The sequence below is a fragment of the Limulus polyphemus genome, unplaced genomic scaffold (assembly GCF_000517525.1).
Source record: "Limulus polyphemus unplaced genomic scaffold, Limulus_polyphemus-2.1.2 Scaffold3697, whole genome shotgun sequence".
In the NCBI taxonomy this organism is placed as follows: Eukaryota; Metazoa; Arthropoda; class Merostomata; order Xiphosura; family Limulidae; genus Limulus; species Limulus polyphemus.
Genome location: NW_013669307.1, coordinates 16,793 through 38,655, shown reverse-complemented (window position 1 = coordinate 38,655; position 21,863 = coordinate 16,793). Strand labels below are relative to the sequence as shown.

The 21,863-nt window shown below is 31.7% G+C and overlaps 1 protein-coding gene across 6 annotated transcripts in view; it reads left to right on the top strand.

Annotated features, from left to right (window-relative positions):
- LOC106469873 (protein timeless-like) overlaps positions 1-21,863 on the top strand; it is a 48,102-nt gene that overhangs the window by 20,248 nt on the left and 5,991 nt on the right. For 3 of the 6 annotated variants that reach the window (XM_022398446.1, XM_022398444.1, XM_022398448.1), the window contains 9 exons: positions 739-801; positions 2,394-2,529; positions 3,801-3,916; positions 4,430-4,604; positions 8,350-8,424; positions 9,865-10,051; positions 11,214-11,270; positions 15,295-15,495; positions 16,159-16,291. In XM_022398446.1, coding sequence (XP_022254154.1) covers positions 739-801; positions 2,394-2,529; positions 3,801-3,916; positions 4,430-4,604; positions 8,350-8,424; positions 9,865-10,051; positions 11,214-11,270; positions 15,295-15,495; positions 16,159-16,291 — 1,143 coding nt within the window. Of the gene's footprint in view, positions 1-738; positions 802-2,393; positions 2,530-3,800; positions 3,917-4,429; positions 4,605-8,349; positions 8,429-9,864; positions 10,052-11,213; positions 11,271-15,294; positions 15,496-16,158; positions 16,292-21,863 lie in introns of those variants that run through there. The other 3 variants (XM_022398445.1, XM_022398447.1, XM_022398449.1) reach the window with 3 other exon arrangements.

The following is a 21,863-nucleotide window of genomic DNA, read 5'->3' as shown; positions in this document are numbered from 1 at the left end:
TCTTCAGTCCAACTTTTCTTTGTTAGTTCAAAAGTTGCCAAACTTCAACATTTCAGAAGGTCACTATAAACTGAACACCTTACTGACGTCATATGCCCTCAAGGGACTTGGAATGACAATTATAAAGTAAATTGTATGTGTTTTACTCACAAAGAAAAGTTGGCCTGAAGTGTTGAAACTTGTTTCCATACAAACTTCTTAATTTAATAATGGAGATGTTTAATGATCCAAGTAAAAGAGAGGAAACATGATTACTGTTTTGAGCATTGTGATTAACAGTAACCTTGAAAATAATTTATTTATATGAAATAAACTGACCATGTGTTATTTCTTACAATATTGTTTAACTTAATATATGAAGCATGTTGATTTTATAATCCCTGCAATCTCTGAACACTAAGGCAACAAAGACTCCTATCTAGACCTTGCTTTTGGTAAACCCATTTTGCTAAAATAGTTTTAGGAAAAGTGTTTGTGTTTTCCGAGTAGCCTATGTGCATCTGTTTATGTGATACATTTTGTAACATTTATCAAAGTGTTGTTATTTGGACAATTGCTTGTGTCTGCTTTTGTTTGCATAATATTTTATGATCCAAGAAATATATGAATAGTTTAACTTTTGAATTATTTTGGTTTAACATCTGTAACTAAAGAAAAATGATAAATGTAATAACGTCATGGACATTTTGTTGTGTTGACTAGCACTATGGATGAAATATATGTTTTGTAATCTTTTAGATTTTCTACTGTTAAAGTAATGGAACAGTATGGAAGAGTGTTAGAAGATTTCAGAACAAATAGGTGAGCATTTAAAACAATTTATGTTTTACTTATTCAGTTAATTTACAGTTTAGTTTTACAAAATAGATATATCCTATCATTAAGCACAGTAGTGCTTAGTATGTAGGGAAGAGCCAAGAAAAAAATGTCTGCTGCATTCAATCTACTACTACTCTATGACACTTACAAATAACTGCTAAAGTTGAGTTATAGCCTTATTTGAGCACCTATTTGCCATTATCAAGTATTTCACAGCTTGTATAACAATAATGTTATTCTGTTCTTCTATCACACGTTTTTTCTGGGGGGGGATAATAAAATGGAAAATTACTACTTAGCAGTGAGTTGAGTTCATAAGCATATATTATTTCCAGGTTTCATAAATAACAGTTTCATTTCTTGTCGCTAGATGGCAGTGCAAATTGTTCTTATATAACGACTGTTTGAGACATTTGCCAAAACAATTTCAGTGAAACTTTTAGTAATGTAATCCAAACTTAGAGAAACTGACAAAATTGATATGATATTAACAATATATATTACCATTGAACTATAAAAATATACAAATATTCACTTATCAACCTACTTCAATGAAATTGCTTAAAAAAAGAGAGGAAACAAGTGGTAAAAAAAAATGTTGCAAAAATTAAATATGATGTAGGAATGGCAATGCCAAAAAGTACAGAAACAAGCTAGGGATGAATACACAAAACTATGCAAAAATCCCTACATAAGTAGCCAGTAGGTACTGAATCAGTCTTACAAGCTTATTTATAGCACTATTCAGTTTAAATGCTTTTATTTAAACCTAAATTTATGCAACTGACAGGAATTCAAAATTTAGTTGTAGATGAAAGCTATTCTTGGAAAGATTTGGCTACTTATGTAGTGATTTTTGTATGGTTTTGTGTATTCTTCCCTACCTTTTTTCTGTACTTTTTGGAATTGCCATCCCTGCATCATATTTAATTATTGCATTTTTTTTATTGTTTGTATATAAATAATAGAAAGAGCAAAATTTATTTTGTATGAAAAGGGGTCATTATTAGAAATATCAAGCAGCCTATGTGAACAAAGCCTAAGTACAAATGGGTAGAGTTTTGATAAAAAAAAGTTTTCTTGGAAGTATCTTCCTCTTGCATGCTGTATTTATAAAATTACATTAAAATCTGATGAACTTCATCATATTAAAGTGAATGAGAAGCAAGTTATTATTTTCAGCTTTTATATTTGTTCAGACTCAGATAATTATTACATGTCATGTGAATGTTTACTTTATATCTACAACCCTTTTCTCTGTCCTTCTCTATCTATCTAACTGAAAACAGAATTTATTCATTTTTTCCAAAAGAAAACAATGAAGTTCTTTACATTTAGTCCACCTCTGACCAGTTTAAAGTATGACTAATCTGATTTCTCATCTCAGTGGTTGTGAGATAATCCAGCATTGCTGTCAGTAATAGAAACTAGTTAAAATTAAAATAAATTGTAACATAAGTACTAAAAATATTTTGATTCCTACAATAGTTAGCATGCTCAGTATTGAGGTTATCTATGTTTGTATGGACATGTATGATAAAATAATAAAAATTGTGAATTTATTTTTATTTTAGTGAATATGTTAATGATTGCGTCTTTACAATGATGCATCACGTTGCTGGTGACTTGAACTCTCCTGAATCACTTTTCCATCCTGTAATTCTGAAGTCCTTCTCACAAATTATAGAAGAAGATTGGAACATTTCTGAGGTTAGGATACTTATATTTGGCATTAAATAAACAAAATAATGAGTATATTTCTTGCCAGTATGAGTATTATATACCCAACTTGTAGTGTACATGTAATGCTTACTCAAGTAGAAACATAACTGAAAAAATATAATTACTGTAGCACTGTATAGTAGACTTAAAGTAAAAGCACAGTGTGCATTCTATGGATATGTTAATTCTGATGAATTCATTTATAGTTTATTAGATATGGTACCTGAATTACAATATTCTGTTCTTGAGCAATGTTTCCTTGTGGCTTTTGTGTTAGTGTAGTATGTATATATATTTTTTGTAACATTGTCTTTACTATGTTTTCAAAATCAAAAGTATTTCCTCTAATCACTGTCCTAAACTTTTATTTGCATTGGTAAACACAATACTTTTGTGTATGTATATTTTTTGTTAAACAAGGAACTAGCAAGTGGATTAAATCAGTTTTGTGGAATTCTGCTTCATAAAAATTACCTATCTATTTCCTTAAGTTGAAATTTATTTATAATATCATATTGTACTTTAACCAATAATGAGACTAGTAGATATTATATTCTGAGGACAAATATCTTAAATAAGGTTATTTATTATAAGCATTATTGTGTGAGAAAAAATAATTATTATATATCTATATATACTCACAGTAAAATTTAATAGAAATTACAGAGAGAACCATGTTATACTTTTGTATTTTTATGAGCAAAAGTTAGGACACTACATGTAGTGGACTGAACAAACCATTACAATAATAAAATTACCAATTATTTTAATACTTTATTCCAATATAGGTTACTTGCATAATCCTTCTAGAATACTTTGTTGTAAATATTGTAGGCATGAACCTTCTTTTAATATTATCATGCTAAACTGCTACACTTAAAGTCTTTATTGAAGAAGTGTTCAGAGTAGTCATGAAATGTTAAACAAGATTGTCAAGCAAGAACATCTTTAGACTTAGAAGTACATGTATTATAACAAGTTTAATTATCAGCAGTATGTTGTGATTCTAGCTCCAAAGGCCTGATGCTATGCCAGCATCTGCATTTTGCATATTTTGGTTGAATATTATAAACTTGTATGAAGTTGAAACTTTCTTAATATGTTGATACTAGTAATACAGCCAATGTTCTGTACACAGTTATTTTAAAGTCTCTACAAATGCAAAAGATCCAGATTTTTTAATGTTTTTGAAATATGCTGTTTTAGTTCTCAGTAACATTTGAGTTTTTGATTAGAAAGTATATTTTATTCACATTTAGTACCAAAATGACTTGATGACCTATGTCATGAACAAGTTTGTTCGAACTGCTCAGCATACTCCACAAACACGTGTACATTCTCTTTTTGGTCATGGTTTGGATACTAGAGATCAAAGGTAATTGGGTTTTAAGTAGAATATTCACTTTATTAAAACTTGTCTTATTATACTGTATTTTAAAATGTTTAAACTATTAGAAGTATAATTAATTTTAAGAAATATTTATACCACTTTGGAATGAAAAATTTAATCCCAATACAAGAGCAACAGTGAAGAGTTGTCCAAATGCATACTTAGATTGAGCTATATACTGATGCATGTGTATATATATATATATATATATATATATATGTGTGTGTGTGTGTGAGAAATCAGTTTTCTTGGTTATTTCTACAGAAAGTGGTATGATTTAAAAGCATTCACTTTTAATGTGTATTGTACACGAGAAAAGAAAGACAAAGTTGTGATAATTATTTTTTAAATAAGAATTTTTGTTTTCAATTTAACATTTATCAGTTTTTAAGAATACCTTAACTGTCTGAAGATATTTGTATTTTGGCTTCAGTGGGTGTGTTTATTTAATGTTTTTAGATTTCCATCATGTGATCTTTTAGTGACTTTTTTTTTCAGTAGTAGTGGAGATGAAAGTGATGAAAGCAGCAAATCTTCTGACTGCAGCCAAAGCAATGGTGGTAACTCTTTGTACTGGTATTACTTACAATTTGAAAATGACCCAGACCCTATAGGAAGTATTGTGGAACATTTTGCTGACAAGGATAAGAATTTTCCATGCAACAGAGAACAGGTCAGCAATTTTGTTTTAGAATTACAGTTATTCCCACTGTTAAAAAAATAGTAAACATACATTAGTGAGACTGTTCCCTTTATTTCAAAGCATATTCATTTTAATAATCTATAAGATATTTTATCTCTAGGTCTGTCCCTACTGAATTTTGTAAACAATACTTGAAGAAGAACAATTATTAAAATATTTGATAGAATAATAAAAGGTCAGCCTTTGGAGTCATACTAATGGTTAGTAGACTGTACAATCATTTAAGTCTTATTATTGATTAGTTACTAACTTCATTATTACTATTACTAGAAACTAATTCCTAACCAGTTTATATCCTACATGTGGCTGTTAATCTGCTGCTACTTTCAGGGAAGAACAGCTGTTTATAGTAGGGCCATGATTCAGTCTTGGTTCTTCTTGTTAGAAAGTGTTGATGGTCTTTCCCTTTAGAGCTTAAAGCAACTAACTATTTTAATGGTTTCAGGAAAGGTTTCTAGGTTTCACTGAATTGTACTCTAGGTTGACTGAGTATGTTATCAGTTAGGTACTTACATTCTCTCACACTACAACTGTTACTTTACTTCCCAGTGCTATGATCATTCGGAGATACTCTGAGTTTCTCCATGTTACCTAGTTGATTTATGTAAAGAAAAAAAAAAAATTGCAATTGGCAAGACTATTTGCAGTATGACCAAATCAGGTCTTTCCTATCTCACCTCTGATATCTAGCATCGCACAACAATCAGGGTGGGTTGGGAGGAGTCACTCTCAGTTGGGACTGTCAGTGATCTTATTCGTATTGAGATGGAGACATATATTCAGTTTGGTGGTGTTCCTCCAGGAGGCTCTTAGGCTGCAATTGAGGGTGATCCTTAACATTTTGTAGAAAATTTAGATTTGCTTTTTCCTGTGCCTTCTTTTAGTCTGTTGGCTTCTCTGTCCCCTTTGTGGAACAGTGGTAAGTTTACAGACTTACAATGCTAGAATCTGGGGTTCGTTTCCCAATAATGGACACAGCAGATAGCCCAATGCTGCTTTGCTCTAATAAAACAAATTTACCTGACTAAGTGTTGTTCCAATCAATGGTAATAAACACAGTCTTTAAATGAAAAACAAAAAGGAGGCTACTTTGGGATAAGCTGCCAGTAATTTGTTTTCTTCAGTTTTGAGCCTGCACCTTACTTGATGGCTGAAAGGTCTGGGAGCCAATATTTTTGTTTTCTCTCTATCCATGGACATTGTGGTTCATGCAGAGAGGTTTCTTTCTTAGTTACTTGAAGGAACAGTTATGCCTTATCCAACATGGTGGAAGCATATTCTGACTCTCAAATAATACATCTGCTCCTCGAAATTAGGGGATCTAAGGCAGAGTTTGTAGTTCACCTGAATAGATCAATGTCCCCTGGTGGGACAGGGTAAGTCTACGGTCTTACAACTCTAAAATCCGACTTTTTGTTTTCCTTACACTAAACTTTGTTGAGAGACTCTCAGGAACACCAACATCATTGATAACAAGCTGTAACATTGTTACCATGCGAGTTGGTTTGATTGACGGCTTCTACATTCATCCCTGTTGTCGTTGGCATCTTGAATATCATCGGCTACTATAGAGGGTCATAGTTCCACTGCTATTCAAGGGTCCCGACCCCTAACATTGGTACCCATAATAGATTCTGTCCAAATCCAAGGGTTCCACTGCTTGGTCAGATTGCCGCCAGCAGCATCGGTGATTATTGTATGCCATTGGGCTCTGAGGGGGCTTGTCTCCAAGAATTTCTGGATGTGTGGTAACCTTAAACACGAATCCATGAGAACTGCAGGTGCTTGAGTCAGGATTAGTCCTTCAGTTCACATCTTCACACCATTATCCATCCAACCTGTAAGGTTTCTGTCTCCCGCAGATCCTCAGGTTTTGAAACTTAGTTCTAGGGCTATCAAAGTTTGGTTTGTCTGGGGGTAGTGAGAGCATCACGCTAGTTCTTCCGGGGTTTTATTCCCATCGGTTGTTGGGCCTAAGAAGACATGAGATTGGTGTCCAGTCATCGATCTTTCTCATTTATATCAATGCCTAGATTCTCCAAGGTTCACAAGTTACCCATTCCTGAATCTGAGATTGTAGATATCCAAGTTCATTGTAGTTGGCTCCTATACACACATTGCCATAGTGGTGGCATCCCACTACTCTTAGCTTTTTTTATTTTTCTGCAGGAATAACAGCATACTTTTTAATTAGTGATCTGAGTTATTCTTGTCAGTGAATAAGACAATAACAGTGAGTGGACTCGCCTTGATCTTCATTGCCTGTTCGCCAATTGATCTAACTGTGTCCAACCACTATTTCTTGTGTTAACGACTCGAGGATTTATTTCCATATTTAAAACAGTGTCTAGGCCTGAGAGAATTTTTTTCAAAGATACTTAGAGACTTTCAGCAGATTTTTAGATTCGTTTTTGACACAGAATAGTTACAAGATTTTACCAAAGAATGCAAATAATGTTTCATTTTGATTTAAGCAGGGTTTTTGCAGTGTTTCTGTAACTTTAACTTCTATGTGAGAACTTTTAATGTCTTTAACAGGTTTATGTATTTTTATGTTGTTTTTTTCTTTAAGAATTTTTCAAGTTCTCTTGCAACATTAGAGTTAACTTTCTTTTTTGTTATTAAGTATTTATACTTTGTGTAAATCTGTGACAGTCTTACTCTTTGTGAATCAACCATCACAGTTTGTTGGGAAATATACACCGAGATCCATGAACTTCCTGGTATTAGTGGGCCTGACTCCTCTGCTTTGCTGGCCATTCTCAGAATACTATATTATGAGTTTTAGGAAGTTCTTTGATAAGAGGAGTGATGTTGTGGTGTACTCTTAATTGTTTGTATGTTTCTGTTCTAAGTTCTTTTTGATAATTCTTGAGATGTCGTTAATATTTTTCTCAATTTTGACTGTTGATTTAAGCTTTAAGAGTGGGAAACTCCAGTTTAGTGCAAACTAATCTTAATATGAAGACCCAGCATTTAATCCCAGTGCCTACCATCACAAAGAGTTATTCTCAGGACTTCCTTTAAAGCAGTTGATTATCAACTAAAACATAAACTAATTGGAAATTAATATCTAGTAACAGTAATAATAATAATATATATAAATAGTAACTAATTAATGATTAAAATTTATATTATCATATAGTCTACTAATTATGACAACAGTTGATGTATATACATCATAACCTTACTGCAAGTAATCAGTCTTTGGAAATAGTGTTGTTTGTGTTTGAAATGTGGGTTCTTTATTTCAATAGACAATCTTAGGACTTTGAGAAAATCAAACTTAGTTGTTTTTCAAATGCAAATTTTTGTCTAGATAACCACAACTGCCTCCAGAATGGTAATAAACAGCATAAAACCATGATTCGTATTAACCAATATTTTAGTGCTGATGGCAACAAAAATATTAATACAGAAGTTTATGTTAGAATTATAACTATGTTGATGAACATTATTTGTAAGATATATTAAACATTTGGTATAGTTTTTTTTATATATGAAAAGTTTCATTTGAATAGTCACCTTGATTTTTTATTTAAATTTAAAGACCAAAACATAGAACATTTGAACATGTAAAATTATAATGTGTTGTTTGTGTGGAATTCTTTGTGAGATGAACATTGACAAGTCATTGTCAAACTTCAGCAAAGTGTAAATTGTTGATATACAAGATACCTTAGCAGACACATGTTAAGCATTTTTTATTCTAAAGGTCTTGTGGCACTTGTACAGTAAACGTATTGTGAGCCACAGTGTCTATGAAGTCTTGAAAGAAAAAGAAAAAAAAGTAAGTCTTGGTTTTATTTTTCAGATTTTTTTTAGAAACATTGGATATGTTTCATAAAGGACAAGGGTAAGACATAACACAAGATGACAGCAATCATAGTGAAAAAAAAAAATCCTATTAATCTTTTAAATTTAATGTATTCAGTGATTTATTATTACATTTTTGTGTATGGTTTGTCCTAAAATGGTCACGTGCAAATTTAAACAGTCATTTTCTAAGAAAAGTGTCATATCTCAAATGCAGAAGTGATAAGTGGAAGCTGTTAGATTATATTTAATAAAAATGTCACATCTGTGTTACAGTATAAACTTTGTTAGTGTTGCATGTTTTGTTTTGAACATTGTAAACACTTGTAGCCTTTTTGGGTGTTTTAGTCTTGAAATTAGTTGAATCTCCCATGAGTTTTTTTGTTAATATGAACTTTAAGAGTACTGATATTTTGCTTGGAGAAGTTAAGGTTATTCTGTCAACAACAAGTGAACACAATACATACAGCCTAATACCTGAAATGAATTATTCACGTAAGCTTTAAACTTTCATATTCTCTAAATATGATAAACCTTTAAAAACCATCAGAAATATTTTCCAGTATTCAATTATTCATTATGATTTCTTTATAATTATAAAAGACACATCAAGCTTTCAGGCAAAAAATATTTTAAAAAGTATTCAATGGAATAATTAAGGAGGTACAAGAAAGGGATACACTAAAAAATTGAAGACAGAAATGGAGACATATATAAGTGGGTCAAGACAGGAAAAGAAATTTAAACGAGATGATTTATGTGTGCAGAAAAAATTAACAGAAATAATACAAAGCAGCCAAACTTGTTTCAGAGTCTTTTAAACAAATGTAAAACACTTAGAAAAGAAAAGAAAGTGGAAAAAATGGCCTTAGCTTGTTGGAGAAATGTAGCCTCACCTCACTAGAAAAACTGGCACCACCCTCACAAGAAATAAGTCTTTCTTTTATATTGTTCTTAAAACACACTTAAACACAAAAAATATATGAAAACATATATATTTCACAATCTTTTAATACATTTGTGTACCATATGAAATTTCCTCCCCTTATACATATATAAATATATATATATATATAGTAATATTATTGTGTACTTCTTAATATTTATCTTCTTTTATACAAGAATAGCATTCTTAGGAATCTCTTATTATTGTTTGTAATTGTTAGACAATTATGTTGCTATTAAAGTCAGTTCCATCATTTATCTGTGATGATGATTTTGATTTATTCATTGCAGATTTTCAAGGTTTAAATTACTGTTCTTTTGATTTCAACATTGGGTATTGCAAGCTGTCACACTCTGACAGTTTGAGTATTAGAATAACTAGAGATATGTTACACCACAGAGTGTATTAATATGAGCTGTTGCAGTGTTTAGAATATATATGTAAAGTATTTGTACTTGGATGATTCAGTTTGGAGATCAGCATGATAACCCAACAAAAAATATTGATGTGTGGGTCAAGGAAAAATTCAACTCTGATGATGGTTCTGGTACTGATGAAATTAAACAACATGTAGCCAAGCTCTGTCAAGCAGGGTTGAAACAACACGTTTTATGGTTGCAGAATCTTCTACTAGAATCATGTTATGTTAAATTAGGTAAGTTGTGAACTTCTACCATCCAGGAAGAAAACAAGATGACCTTATGGAAATGATTTTTATTGAAACACATTCAAAAAAAGGTTAAAAAATAATTGAAAGATTTATTTTTAGTTGTTAGAATATAATATATATATGTGCTCAAATTTGATATCTTCTTTTTATATGTTAGTCCTGATATCTCCCATTTATAAATAGAAAATGTTCCAATTTCTATTTTATTTCATGTTGAATGGATATTTTAATATTGTAATACATAAAAAAAATCATTTCTAGAAGTGATTTTTAATATATGTATTACTTCTCGGGTGAGTTAAATCATCTGCCAACTTGCACTTCAAACACACAAAGGACAATGGGAGAAAGGGGGAAGATTAATCTATATTATCCCCTGTAAAGTACATTTATATACAATATGGGCCCAAGAGAAGCAAGAATAATGTTTTTTACTTTTTAGCCAAATATCAATAACTTTATTACTAAAGAATTGGTTTCTTTTTCTCTCTTACATTTTTATTTTCAATGAAAACAACTACCTATTCTGTTTTTTTCATAACCTAGAATCACCATCCATTTTTCTAATTTATCCCACTGACTAAAAGTAGAAAACCTGTACATACCATAGTTTTGGTCATTGGTACTTCATGGCTGTTAAAAAACTGATGTTCTTACAATCATTGATAATGATACATCATCAGCTTCCAGTACAGAAGGTAGGTGCACCTCACTGTTCTTTAAAAAATGCATTAATCAGTTCTCTACATAAAAACCTGGATACTAGTAAGTTAAGGAACTCATTAAGATCCAGTTGTTGCAAAAAGACTTAATTTGAAATATCTTTAATTATTTTCTTACTGGGGTTTCTTTTTGGCAGAGCAAAATTTTCCAGCAAGTAGCAAAAAAAAATCTACACACACAGCTAGTTGAGAGAGAGAGAGAGAGAGACCTAAGTGTATGTTAAATAGGCCAAAAACACCAATAACAGCAAGGATACCCAACGACTTAAGGCAGAGTGGTCTTAGAAGCTTTCTGTGGTTTGCTTGTTACTTATAATTAAAACTAACTATTATTAATTGTAATTTTTATTGAAGAATTCTAGTAGTTCTTTAGGTAAAAGTTATTACATAATTTTAAAAAAAAATGTCTTTGTAACTTCCTGTAGCTTTATGGAGAAACAACACATGTGATATTGAGCATCCAGTCCCATTATACTCAACATGTAAGTATGTTTTTTTTCTTCATAGTGTAACCTTATAAATATTTTGAAACTAACAAATGTTTTAATAGTGATTACAGCATAACTATAATACATGATTATAAAATATAGATGTAAGTCTCATCTAACTTTAAGAAAGTTCAACTGCACTTTATAAATATTTTGTCATATATTACATGTATGAGTGAAATAAAAACTTTTTCACTACATTATTATAGGTAGTTTGAAATTGTACTCAGTTATACACCAAAACAAGAAACTTACAATTCTTGTTTTTACTTCAAGGGAAATTTTAAGTATTTTTTTGTGCCAAAAAGTTGCTTAAACTGGAAATCCTGTTCTTAAAAATGAACTCATCATATAAATCTAGATATATTCTAAATGTTTTCTTAAACTGATTATTATACTTAAAGTAATGTAAATAACATATAGCTAGAAGAGCTAGTGGAGCACTGCCTTGAATCTTGTAATGGATGACATTTCAGATTTTATTATCTCAAAAGGTTCTAAAGAATGTGAAATATCGTTACTACAAGGATCCAATCCAGGAGCAATCCATAAAAATTTCCAGTGCCTCTTATAATATGTAATTATGTAAATTTGATTTCATATGAGAATTGACTGTGAAAGGTCATTTACTTTACCTGAAAATATATTTCAGATAGATATCTCTCTGCACCACAAAAAGCTGTTACTTCATATGCACTGCCATGTAAACTCCTGCATATTCCACAAGCTTTGAACAAAGCTCCCATCTCTACAAATATCAATGTGTATTACACCAACCTAACATATAATCATCATTAGGCTATAGCTCTTCACCAGTAGAAGGTTGACACAACCTCTATGCACAGTAATTCCAATGAGCACTAACATATGAACATATGCTCATTCTTAATGAGGCAAGAGAAATGCACTAAAAGTGGGGTAGAAGATTCTCTCATACTCTACCAGAAGAAATGGGGTACAAAGAATTTGCATGGGGTAGAACACCAGAGGAATGCTTTGACTGTGACATCAGGCACAATTATCTGGAATTAGGTACCACACTAAGAGACAATGCAATGGATTACTTTGATTAAATACAATGGGCATTAGCCAAATTTGAGGGCAGGCACACACACCTGCTGCTGTCACTTTTTTTAACAAAAACAGAATGGCCTAAAAGATAAAATATATATATATATACACTGCCTAAGCAATCTTATAGGAAACCACATCTCAACAGCAGGCACTAATCAAGGTTTGTATGGGCTTAACACTTTCTGTACTCCCCCACTCAATGCAGGTTTGGGGTAACTATTCCCTGTGATGCAACATTGGCCACTCAGATGATTTCATTGTCTTTGTAATATATTTTGAATAAATTGGTTGTGAGACCTGAACAAAAAAAATAAACAACTCACCATCAGAGCCATTGTGAAAAGTGGGGAATGGTGAATGTAGGGAGACAAAAGCCAGGGTAGATGAAACCTCCCTGTGTTACAAGTAATGAGATACTAATGTGTCAGGAGTTATCCGCACCCCTGCCTACAAGATCTCATACAGGGGATGTCAATGACTGGAAGCAAGACAAACCATGCTATGGAAAAACATGGTGTTAGGAGAGATGAAAAAGAAGAAAAGGGTCATCACCCATACAAGAAGAAACTAAGCAGATGAGGTGTATAACCCACCCGGGTAAAGTGGAAAAAGTTGCTAGAGGAAGAGGAATGTCACAGCAAGAAAAGGCATTAACAAGTGTCATGAGTGAGGTAATAATGAATAGACTGTACAAAACAAAGTCTGGGTCAGAAAGACCGTATTGGGAAGAGAGGATGAATGGGGCAGTCAAGGAAGAAGATGAACCTATCCCTGTGGTAAGTAGTGCAGTGGTAAGTAGTGAAGGCCAAAACAAAAGTGAGTGGCAGCTCCTGCAAGGGAGAAGGGTAAAAAATACATTTGAAGCATACAAAAGGAGGTTGAACCACACAAAACACAGAGTATCCTCAGCCAGAGATGTAGAGACTGAATGGATCATGATAAGAAGACCAAACGGACAAAACTGAAGATGATGGCAAGCTTGTGGAGTAGCCATCAGTTTGAGAATGAAGACACAGAGAAATGTCACTCCTGGAAACTAGATGCTGGAAATAGATCAGGCATCCAGAACTGCACTTCACCAAAACAGATGCAGTGGAAAGGTGTGATCATAGGATTGGCTGTTGTCCAGCACAAAGCCAAAACAAATTGCCACCTGTGCTACATTTACCACAATATGAAAACCCACATATGTAAATGAAAGGAGCCCACAGATTGATTTTTGAGCACTGGAGGGATCCAAACACATGCAAATCTGGGTAAGGTGGGGAAGCGGGATATCCAAGTGAGCCACCACACCTGTCAGAGGTGAAAAGAAGACAGTGTATTTCTGAAGATACCTGCCTTGGCAGGCCAGAAATCACTGAAGAGGACATGCCTGGGCACATCCAAGGGGAACGAAGGACTCAAGAGAAGAGCCACACCATCTTAAGATGCCAGTGTATAAAAAAAGTAAAAGGCAGGGTTCTTGGAGAGGAGAAGGAGGAGGCAAAAGTCAGAAATTAAGGCAACCTGACAAAGAACACCCCAGAAACAAGGGTAATTGGGACAAAATGGAATAAAAAATTACTAGAGGAAAAAGAAAAGATACAAACTGATGGAATCCAAGAAGTTTAAGAAGAAAGTGGGATTACTTGATACATGTCAGGATGAGGGAATAATAAGCAAAAGCAGGCATGGAAACAAGTGTTGAAACACAAGATTGAGCAGGCTTAGCTAAAGGAGTCCAGTTGCCATTACAGTATTATATGACTCCTGCAAAAACCATGGGAGATGCCAGAAATGTGGAAACGTGAATGCATAATCCAGTTAATTCCCAAAACTGATATTGTGATGGTCTGTGTTTGTCAAATACATAGAAGTTAGATGTTTTCTTTATTTGATTGTAAATTTTTTTATTTGTTAGAAAAAAAGTGAGCCAGGTATGGTAATGGTGCATAGGCCTAATGATGACCTTGAACAAATAATAACAGAAGGTTAAAACAATAAGCACAAGAATGCCAGTAAATCATATGGAAAAAAAGACATGTCTGAAGACAAGAAGCATCAATAAAAGAATGAGCCTATGTTCAAGTGCTAGTTCTCGTGGGGATAACTGTGCATGGAGGATGTGTCACCCTCTTATTTTATGGGGCTATAGTTTAATGATGATCACCTCATAGTTTGACGCATGTAGAGGTGGAAGTTTTTTTACAAGAATTGTGCAAGAATTGGCATGGCAGTGCTTGTGAGGTAATAGCTCTTTGTCGCGCAGAGAGATGAGAAACATTTCTGAATAATCTTTTTCAAAACAAATTATGTTAGTAGTATTGTTGTATGTACATATAATTTTGTATTTATAGTTTATTGCTGCAGAAATAATTTATGTATGATATTTTTATTGAAAATTAGTTAAAGATGCAAACTAAAAGATCATTTCTTTCCCTTGGAGTGTGGAATAAAGTAACTGCCTTAGAATAAATATCAAAACTTTTTAAATTCAAGCAGATTTCTTCAAACAAAAGTAAAAATGTAAATTTTATTTTAAGATATTTTCTTATTCTTTTACCAATATACATGTGTCATATAAATAATGTATCATTCTGATAACAGATTTATTGAAGAGATTTAATAATAAAAAATAAAAAAATGAATTTTCCCCAATTTGCTATAAAGCTAGGAATTTATATTTTTTGTTTGTTTGTTATTCAGCATAAAACTACACAATGGACTATTTATGCTCTGCCTGTCACAGCTAATGAAACCAAATTTTTAGAGTTATAAGCCCACAGACTTACAGTTGAATCACCGGGAAGCAAATACTTACTCAACAGTACTGAGAAATACTGTATAAAAATGCAGCATATACAGAACTGTTCATAATAAATTATTATTCTGTGAATGTGTAGTTATTTCTGTGTTGGAGCTGATTAAAGCTTTAGACTAATATTTTCTCCTTTAATTCTAGTGTTGAAACAGAGCATTATGATAGTGGCCTACAGTGAAGCTCAGGAGGCTGCTCTTCACTCTGACTTATTCACTCAACTATTGCACAAACTAGGTTTTCATCTTCCTGCTGATGTGGGTCGTGCATATCCCAGAATACCTTGCTTTTGGACAGCTGATGTCTTATTCACTGTAGCCACCAGACTTGGACCCGTAGATCCTGGTTGGTAAAAGTTTTACTTGGTTATTTATTTATTTTTTAATGATATATTTAAGGAGAAGAGTACACAGCAGAACTTATCACAAGTTAACATTTTGGAATTTACACTTTGTTAAGGAACATTACAATATTGGATTCAATGCTAATAGAACTCCGAGTTCCTGTTTATGATATAGATGTGTGATGATATTTAAGATTTTCAATATCTGACCTCATGAACTGTTTTAAATATTAAACAAAATATTGGCAAATAGTGGAAAACTACACTGTTTGAAATCTATTGGCATCTAAAACTATGCAAAGTAATAGAATTTAAAAATACATTTTCCCATGAAAAACAACAATTACTACAGAGAGAAGATACAATTATCAAAAAGTTTGTAATAATTTAGGCTAATTCTAGAGAGAGATATAAAAGCATGTATCAATGTCCAAATTTTGGCTATAATATTCACAAATGAAATTGATATTAATTAGTATTCATATTCTAACTTGAGTTTTTGATTAATATTTTGGCTTGCTGCTTAATGTTCAGAGTTATCTTTTAAAGTCCCTAATCTTAATGTGAGACTTCTGTGATATCCTATGTGGTATTGATATATTTTTTACTGTAAGAGCATCTTAAAGAAAAAAAAGACAAACTGCTTATCAGGATTTTGTCTCTAGGTGGGATAAAATTTAGTCGTGATAGCTTAGAAGACTACATTCGAGAGCTTCATGGTTCCGAATATTATCATCAGTCATCTAGTCAGGAATCCTTTAACCCTCCAATCAGCCATCTTTCTTCTGGTAATTTAAGGTGAGACACTCTGAGAATTAAATGCTTGTCAAATTTAAGTATGAAAATCGACAGTATTTCCAAATAACAGCTTTCTATATTAATTCAAATTTTCCTAATACTCCAGAAAGAAACATTTTCCATCAGTAATACCACGATTTTCCAGTGGTTTATTTTACAGCTGTTGGTAATTTTAGCATTGAATACATACACACATACCCACACTACATATATCTATTATAGAATAACAAAATTGGTCTCTTCTCCACAAATAACGTATTTAAGAAATGCACATCTGTATTTTTTACACAAGTTTTATTTCTCTAAACTATACTTCTTTAAATGTTTGTTAAAGTTACTTTAACTGTTCACTCTACCAAAGAATAGTATGGCTATGGCACACACCATTGTTTCATCACATGTCTTATCATTCTCAAAGTGATATTGTAACATGTATTTTGCTTTAATTTCCAAGCTTAGCATTTGTAGCAATATATTATACTTGCTGTGTTCATTTACACTGTTTTTCATTTGCATCTTTGTTTAGTTTCATTAATTTTAATACTTATATTTTAAAGACTTTGTTACTATTCAGTTAAAGTTGTTTTTTTAATCTATCCACCCTATCATTAGTGAAGTTTCATCAGCAGATATTTATTTAAAGCATAGCAGATATTGCTACATGGATGATCTCTGTAAGGGAGGTACAATTCTATCTAGAAATCCTGTCTAATTCTGTTGGAGCTGAGATACTCTGTTGCTTTTTAATTTGAATTGTATAAGAAAAATAAAGATCAATACAAATTCTTACTTTTGATTCACATTCACACCGGGTAGTCTGATTTTTGAGACTAGTTATCTTTCACTTAAAGATAGATAGATGGCACAACATGATAATATTGTATCTGTGACTAGCTTTTTTTAATATCAAAATTGTCCTGATGGTCAACTCTTATAATTAGCTGAGTAGTGTTAAGGAAAATAAAAATGGAAAGTAGTTAAATCCAGCTATGTGTTTCTAATCATCATATATGGCAATAATAGTCTTTGATGTCCAGACATTACTTGACTTAATGAGATTCACTTCCAACAATTTTTATTATTTTAAGTTATATACACATATCTATTGATTAATGTTTTCCCTAATATTTCAAATACCAAAGCAAAAAATTATTCAATATATTTGTATAAATAATTAAAAAGAATATACATTATTAGAAATGAAGCTCATTAAGTCAAATAAATAAATGAGTATACATGATATCATTTTGTATAAAGAAATTGTGTATTATTCACATACAGCAATAAATTTATCTGTGTAATAAATTGTAATTGTAGAAAGTAAAATGAATTTAATTTTAACATTTAGGCTTGTAGTATTCAAAATTGAAAGAATCATTCATGTGAAACATATATTACTTATGCTTTAAGTATTCTTTAATTTTAGTAATACAAGTTAATAAGTTTACATGTCATTGTAACTTTTAGCTATTTTGAATAATTAGGTGATATTTAAAATTTTTTCCAAATTTATTAAAATTTCATAATTTGTGACAGTATTTATAAATAAACCTGAATGTCTGTAATAGCTAGTTACTATAATGCTATGTAATAAGAGGTAAAAGACAGACAGTAATGCAATATTTTCTAAAACACTGAATTATAGGAAAAGTTAAATTTAAAAAACATTAGATACAGAAATATCCTATTGAGTCCAGAGTAACTGTTGTAGTTGGTAACAAAAACCTATTATATGACAGAGAGTAGTGGGTAAAAGTAGTTTAAGAGTCAGTTACTGAAGACAGAGTTATATAAATCTTATATATACTATAGACAAAAAAATGAAATATCTTTTCTGTAATAAAGCGACCAAAATTGTACACAGAGCTTCAAAGGAGGATTTACCAAAGTATTTGCAAGTAAACCTTTTAGCTCATCATTTCAAAATGTCATTAATTAATTCCAGATCTCTTATTAACTAAATATTTAGTAGAAAGCTTTGAGCTTGAGTCACTAAATACAATTATATTCTTTGTATTTTTATACAACAATGCTGCTTCTGTCTCACAAGAAGTAATTTCTCTTCATACCTTGAATACACAACTTTACACTTTATTGAAACTTTATTTTCCACTTTCTGGCTTAGTCTCTAACACTCTCCAGATCTTTTCAGGTTAAAGAGGCATTTTTGACAGAAAATGCTTTTCCCAGCATTTTAATATCATTAGAATACTTTGAAATATTACTTCCCAAGTATCTATTTAAATTATTGACATAAATAACAACTAAAGCTTTAAAATAAACTCCTGAAAAGCCCTACTAATCTTATTCAGAAAAATATTTGCTTTCTATTACTTAACTAGTTTTCTTTCATTTTTAAAACTTTTACGCCAACACTTTGAGAACCTAACTTATTAATTTACTATTTTTATTAAACATTATTTTTAGTGTTATGAAAATCAAGGTACACATCATATACCAAGGTTTCCTTTTCCAAAAACTTAGGAACTTTATCAAAAAAAACTTAATTAATTTGATTTTGTAAGAAAACCCTTTCTATATCCACGCTAATTATTGTTTCTTAAGTGTCAGTTTTTACAACACCTTACTATTATCAAAAGTCAAGTAATAGGTCTATAATTTTCCTAATAACAGTAACTTTTTTTTAAAGGTAACAGTTGCAGTTCCCATTATAGCATTATTAAGCTTCAGTACCAGGAGTTTTACTCTCATGAGAGCTAACAGGCTTTTGCAGAATATTTTTCTCTTCAATAACATTGAAAATAAAAAAAAGCCTCTCCTTACCTTTAAATAAATTGAACATAATTGGTAACCCCTTCTCATTCATTAGTGAAAACACAAATAAAAATACTTATTTAGCCTGTGTTCTTTAATTTGTAATAAGATTCCCTTAAAAATTTTTTGAAGATTTAATGCTATTCTTGTTTTGCCATTCACATAAACATATAAAATGTTCAAGTGAAATTTGATATTTTGCTTTAAAATAGTTTTATTGTCTTTGTTAACTTTAACAGTAGTTTTTGTTCTTTTAATTAAATCCATATTTTACTTTTATTATAGATTTAATGATTTTCTAGTATCTTTCATTTTTAAAGTATAGGAATGGGCTTTTGTAATCCACAGTTTTAGAAAGAATACATTCCTTTAGAGTTTGTTTGATAAAGTTAACAAGGATAACCAAAATTTCATAATCATTTCTCCTAATCATAGCAGCTATCCAATTTTTCTCTTTTATAATTTCCTGCTATTTCATGAAATTGGAGACATTATTCTGAATAACTGTACAACTGATCACAGTATAAATATCAGTTATAATCATATCGTTGTCAGTATTAAAGATATAGCATCTGATACAGGGGAGTTACAAACTTATTGAAAGTCTAACGAGAGTGGCACACAATACTATTTCCTCTGGCATGCATCTGTGTCATTCTAATATGCAAGTACTACATACCTTATTTTCTTATAGTATATATAATTTCTAAATCTTTAAATTTTTCAATGTTCTTATTTGTAACATTCTAAATCTGGTTAAGTTTATGTGTTAAATTCAGCCTGAGATGTTATTTTTTTGTAGCTTGAATGGTCAAGAAACTTAACTGCTGTTGCTTGGGATAATTGCATTGTTTCCTACCTTACCTTGTGTATGGGGAATACTTGCAACTGTCAAATGGAACAGATATATTTTTGCATTATGGTGCCCTTTTTTTATTGTTTAGCTACAGAGTAAATGTGTATTGTGAATCTTTTAGCACTTTCATACTAAATATGTTTGGCCATTTGAGGAAGACGTTTTGTTCATTGTTTTTGTCATTCTCTTTCATACCTGCTGATCATGCACATTTTATTTCAACTTCATTTTACTTATAAATCAAGTTGTCTTAATTTGTCTTTCTATTTAAATATAGTTTGTTTTATATCTTTTTTTCTAAACTCAATAATACTCATTACAGTAACTTGTAACCAGCTACTCTTCTATTTTTATTTTAGAATAAGGCTTTTTTTTTTCCTTCAACAAATTGCCACAACTGTCATTCTGCATATTAGATCCATGAACCTGTTGTTTGCATGGAGGTTGAGTGACTATAGTCCAGGTTTATCCTTGAACTATCATAGATAACCATGATCAAACAAATTTTAGTTCCTATGATCAACATCTAATTATTGTTGAAGTGGTACTTTGTTTGTATATTCAAGTTCTCTAAATTATCTTTTCTATCTTGTGCTTCTTGTGAGAAATCTTGCAAGACATACCTTTACATTCTGGAAAAGAAATTTAGTAGAGAGGAGAACAGCCAGCTTGATCTGAAATGCAGAACAGAGGAACCTCAGTTAACCCAGAGAAGTTCTCTTTTGAATGATGAATGCTCCCTTGCACTACAGCAAGGGTTCTAGAGCTTTATACTCTTTTTACCCCCCACCCCAATGTAGCTGAGTCATTGCCTAGTCCCTTAGGTAACTTTTATCAAATTGATCCATTTCATGCACAGGTGGAAAGTCACCAAGAAGACATAGATAACTGTGGGTTCAATGAGATAAATTGGAGCAGTCTTTATAGTGAACTATAGAGATCATCATTCAGTACAATTGATGCTTCCTCATTGGATAATGACTTTGGAAGTGGCTAAAGTTGAGCTATGGTGGGAAGATCAAGTTTGCTAATCCATCTCTATAGTCTAGAGGTATGGCAAGTACATGATTCACTCTTACAGTCCACACACGATGTACTGTGGATAACCCAGGAGCTCTCTTCTTTGGAGAAGGGTGGTGTTGACTCTTTGTGCTAACCTGAATTTTCTATTCAATTGGTCTTTGGCAGTGATATCACAATGTATTCCTTGAGTAAGAATGAGAGAGAATTCTGAATTTGGTGAAATATTAAAATTTCACCTACTAGAGAAGAGCCAATACCTATGCTGACACTAGCTTTGCAGTAATTTCACTAGAATCAAATATATGGTGGTAGGTTGCTTGTGCTACAAGTGGAAGAAAGTAACAAGATTTATAATTCATAAAATTTTAAAGGGACAAAAGGGAGCTTATTAGCCCATCAAGTATGTCCCTTTCAGCTCCGAACTATAACCACCATTTACTACTCATGTATTCATCCAATCTTTTCTTGAACTCAGTTAAATTTTCTGCCTCCACCACCCTTGAAGGCAGCTCATTCCAAAAGCCAAATACTCTGTTTCAAAAGTAATACTGTCTAAACTGCAGAGGACTCCTACACTGCCAAAATTTGAATTTATGACCCCTTGTCCTGTTGTTTTCAATGCTAAACACAAAAAAGTTTGATGGATCTATATGATCAATATCCTTAATAATCTTAAACACTTCAATCAAATCCACTCTGACCCTTCTCCTCTCCATAGAAAACAAATTTAGAGATTTTAGTCTCTCTTCATAGGACAATCCCACCATTCCAGGTATCATCCTAGTGGCTCTTCTCTGAACCTTCTCCAACAAATCAAAGTCCATCTCAAGCAAGGGGGCCCAAAACTGTAGACAGTACTCTAAGTGAGGCCTTAAAATTGATCTATACAGTGAAACAATAATATCCATTGTCTTATAT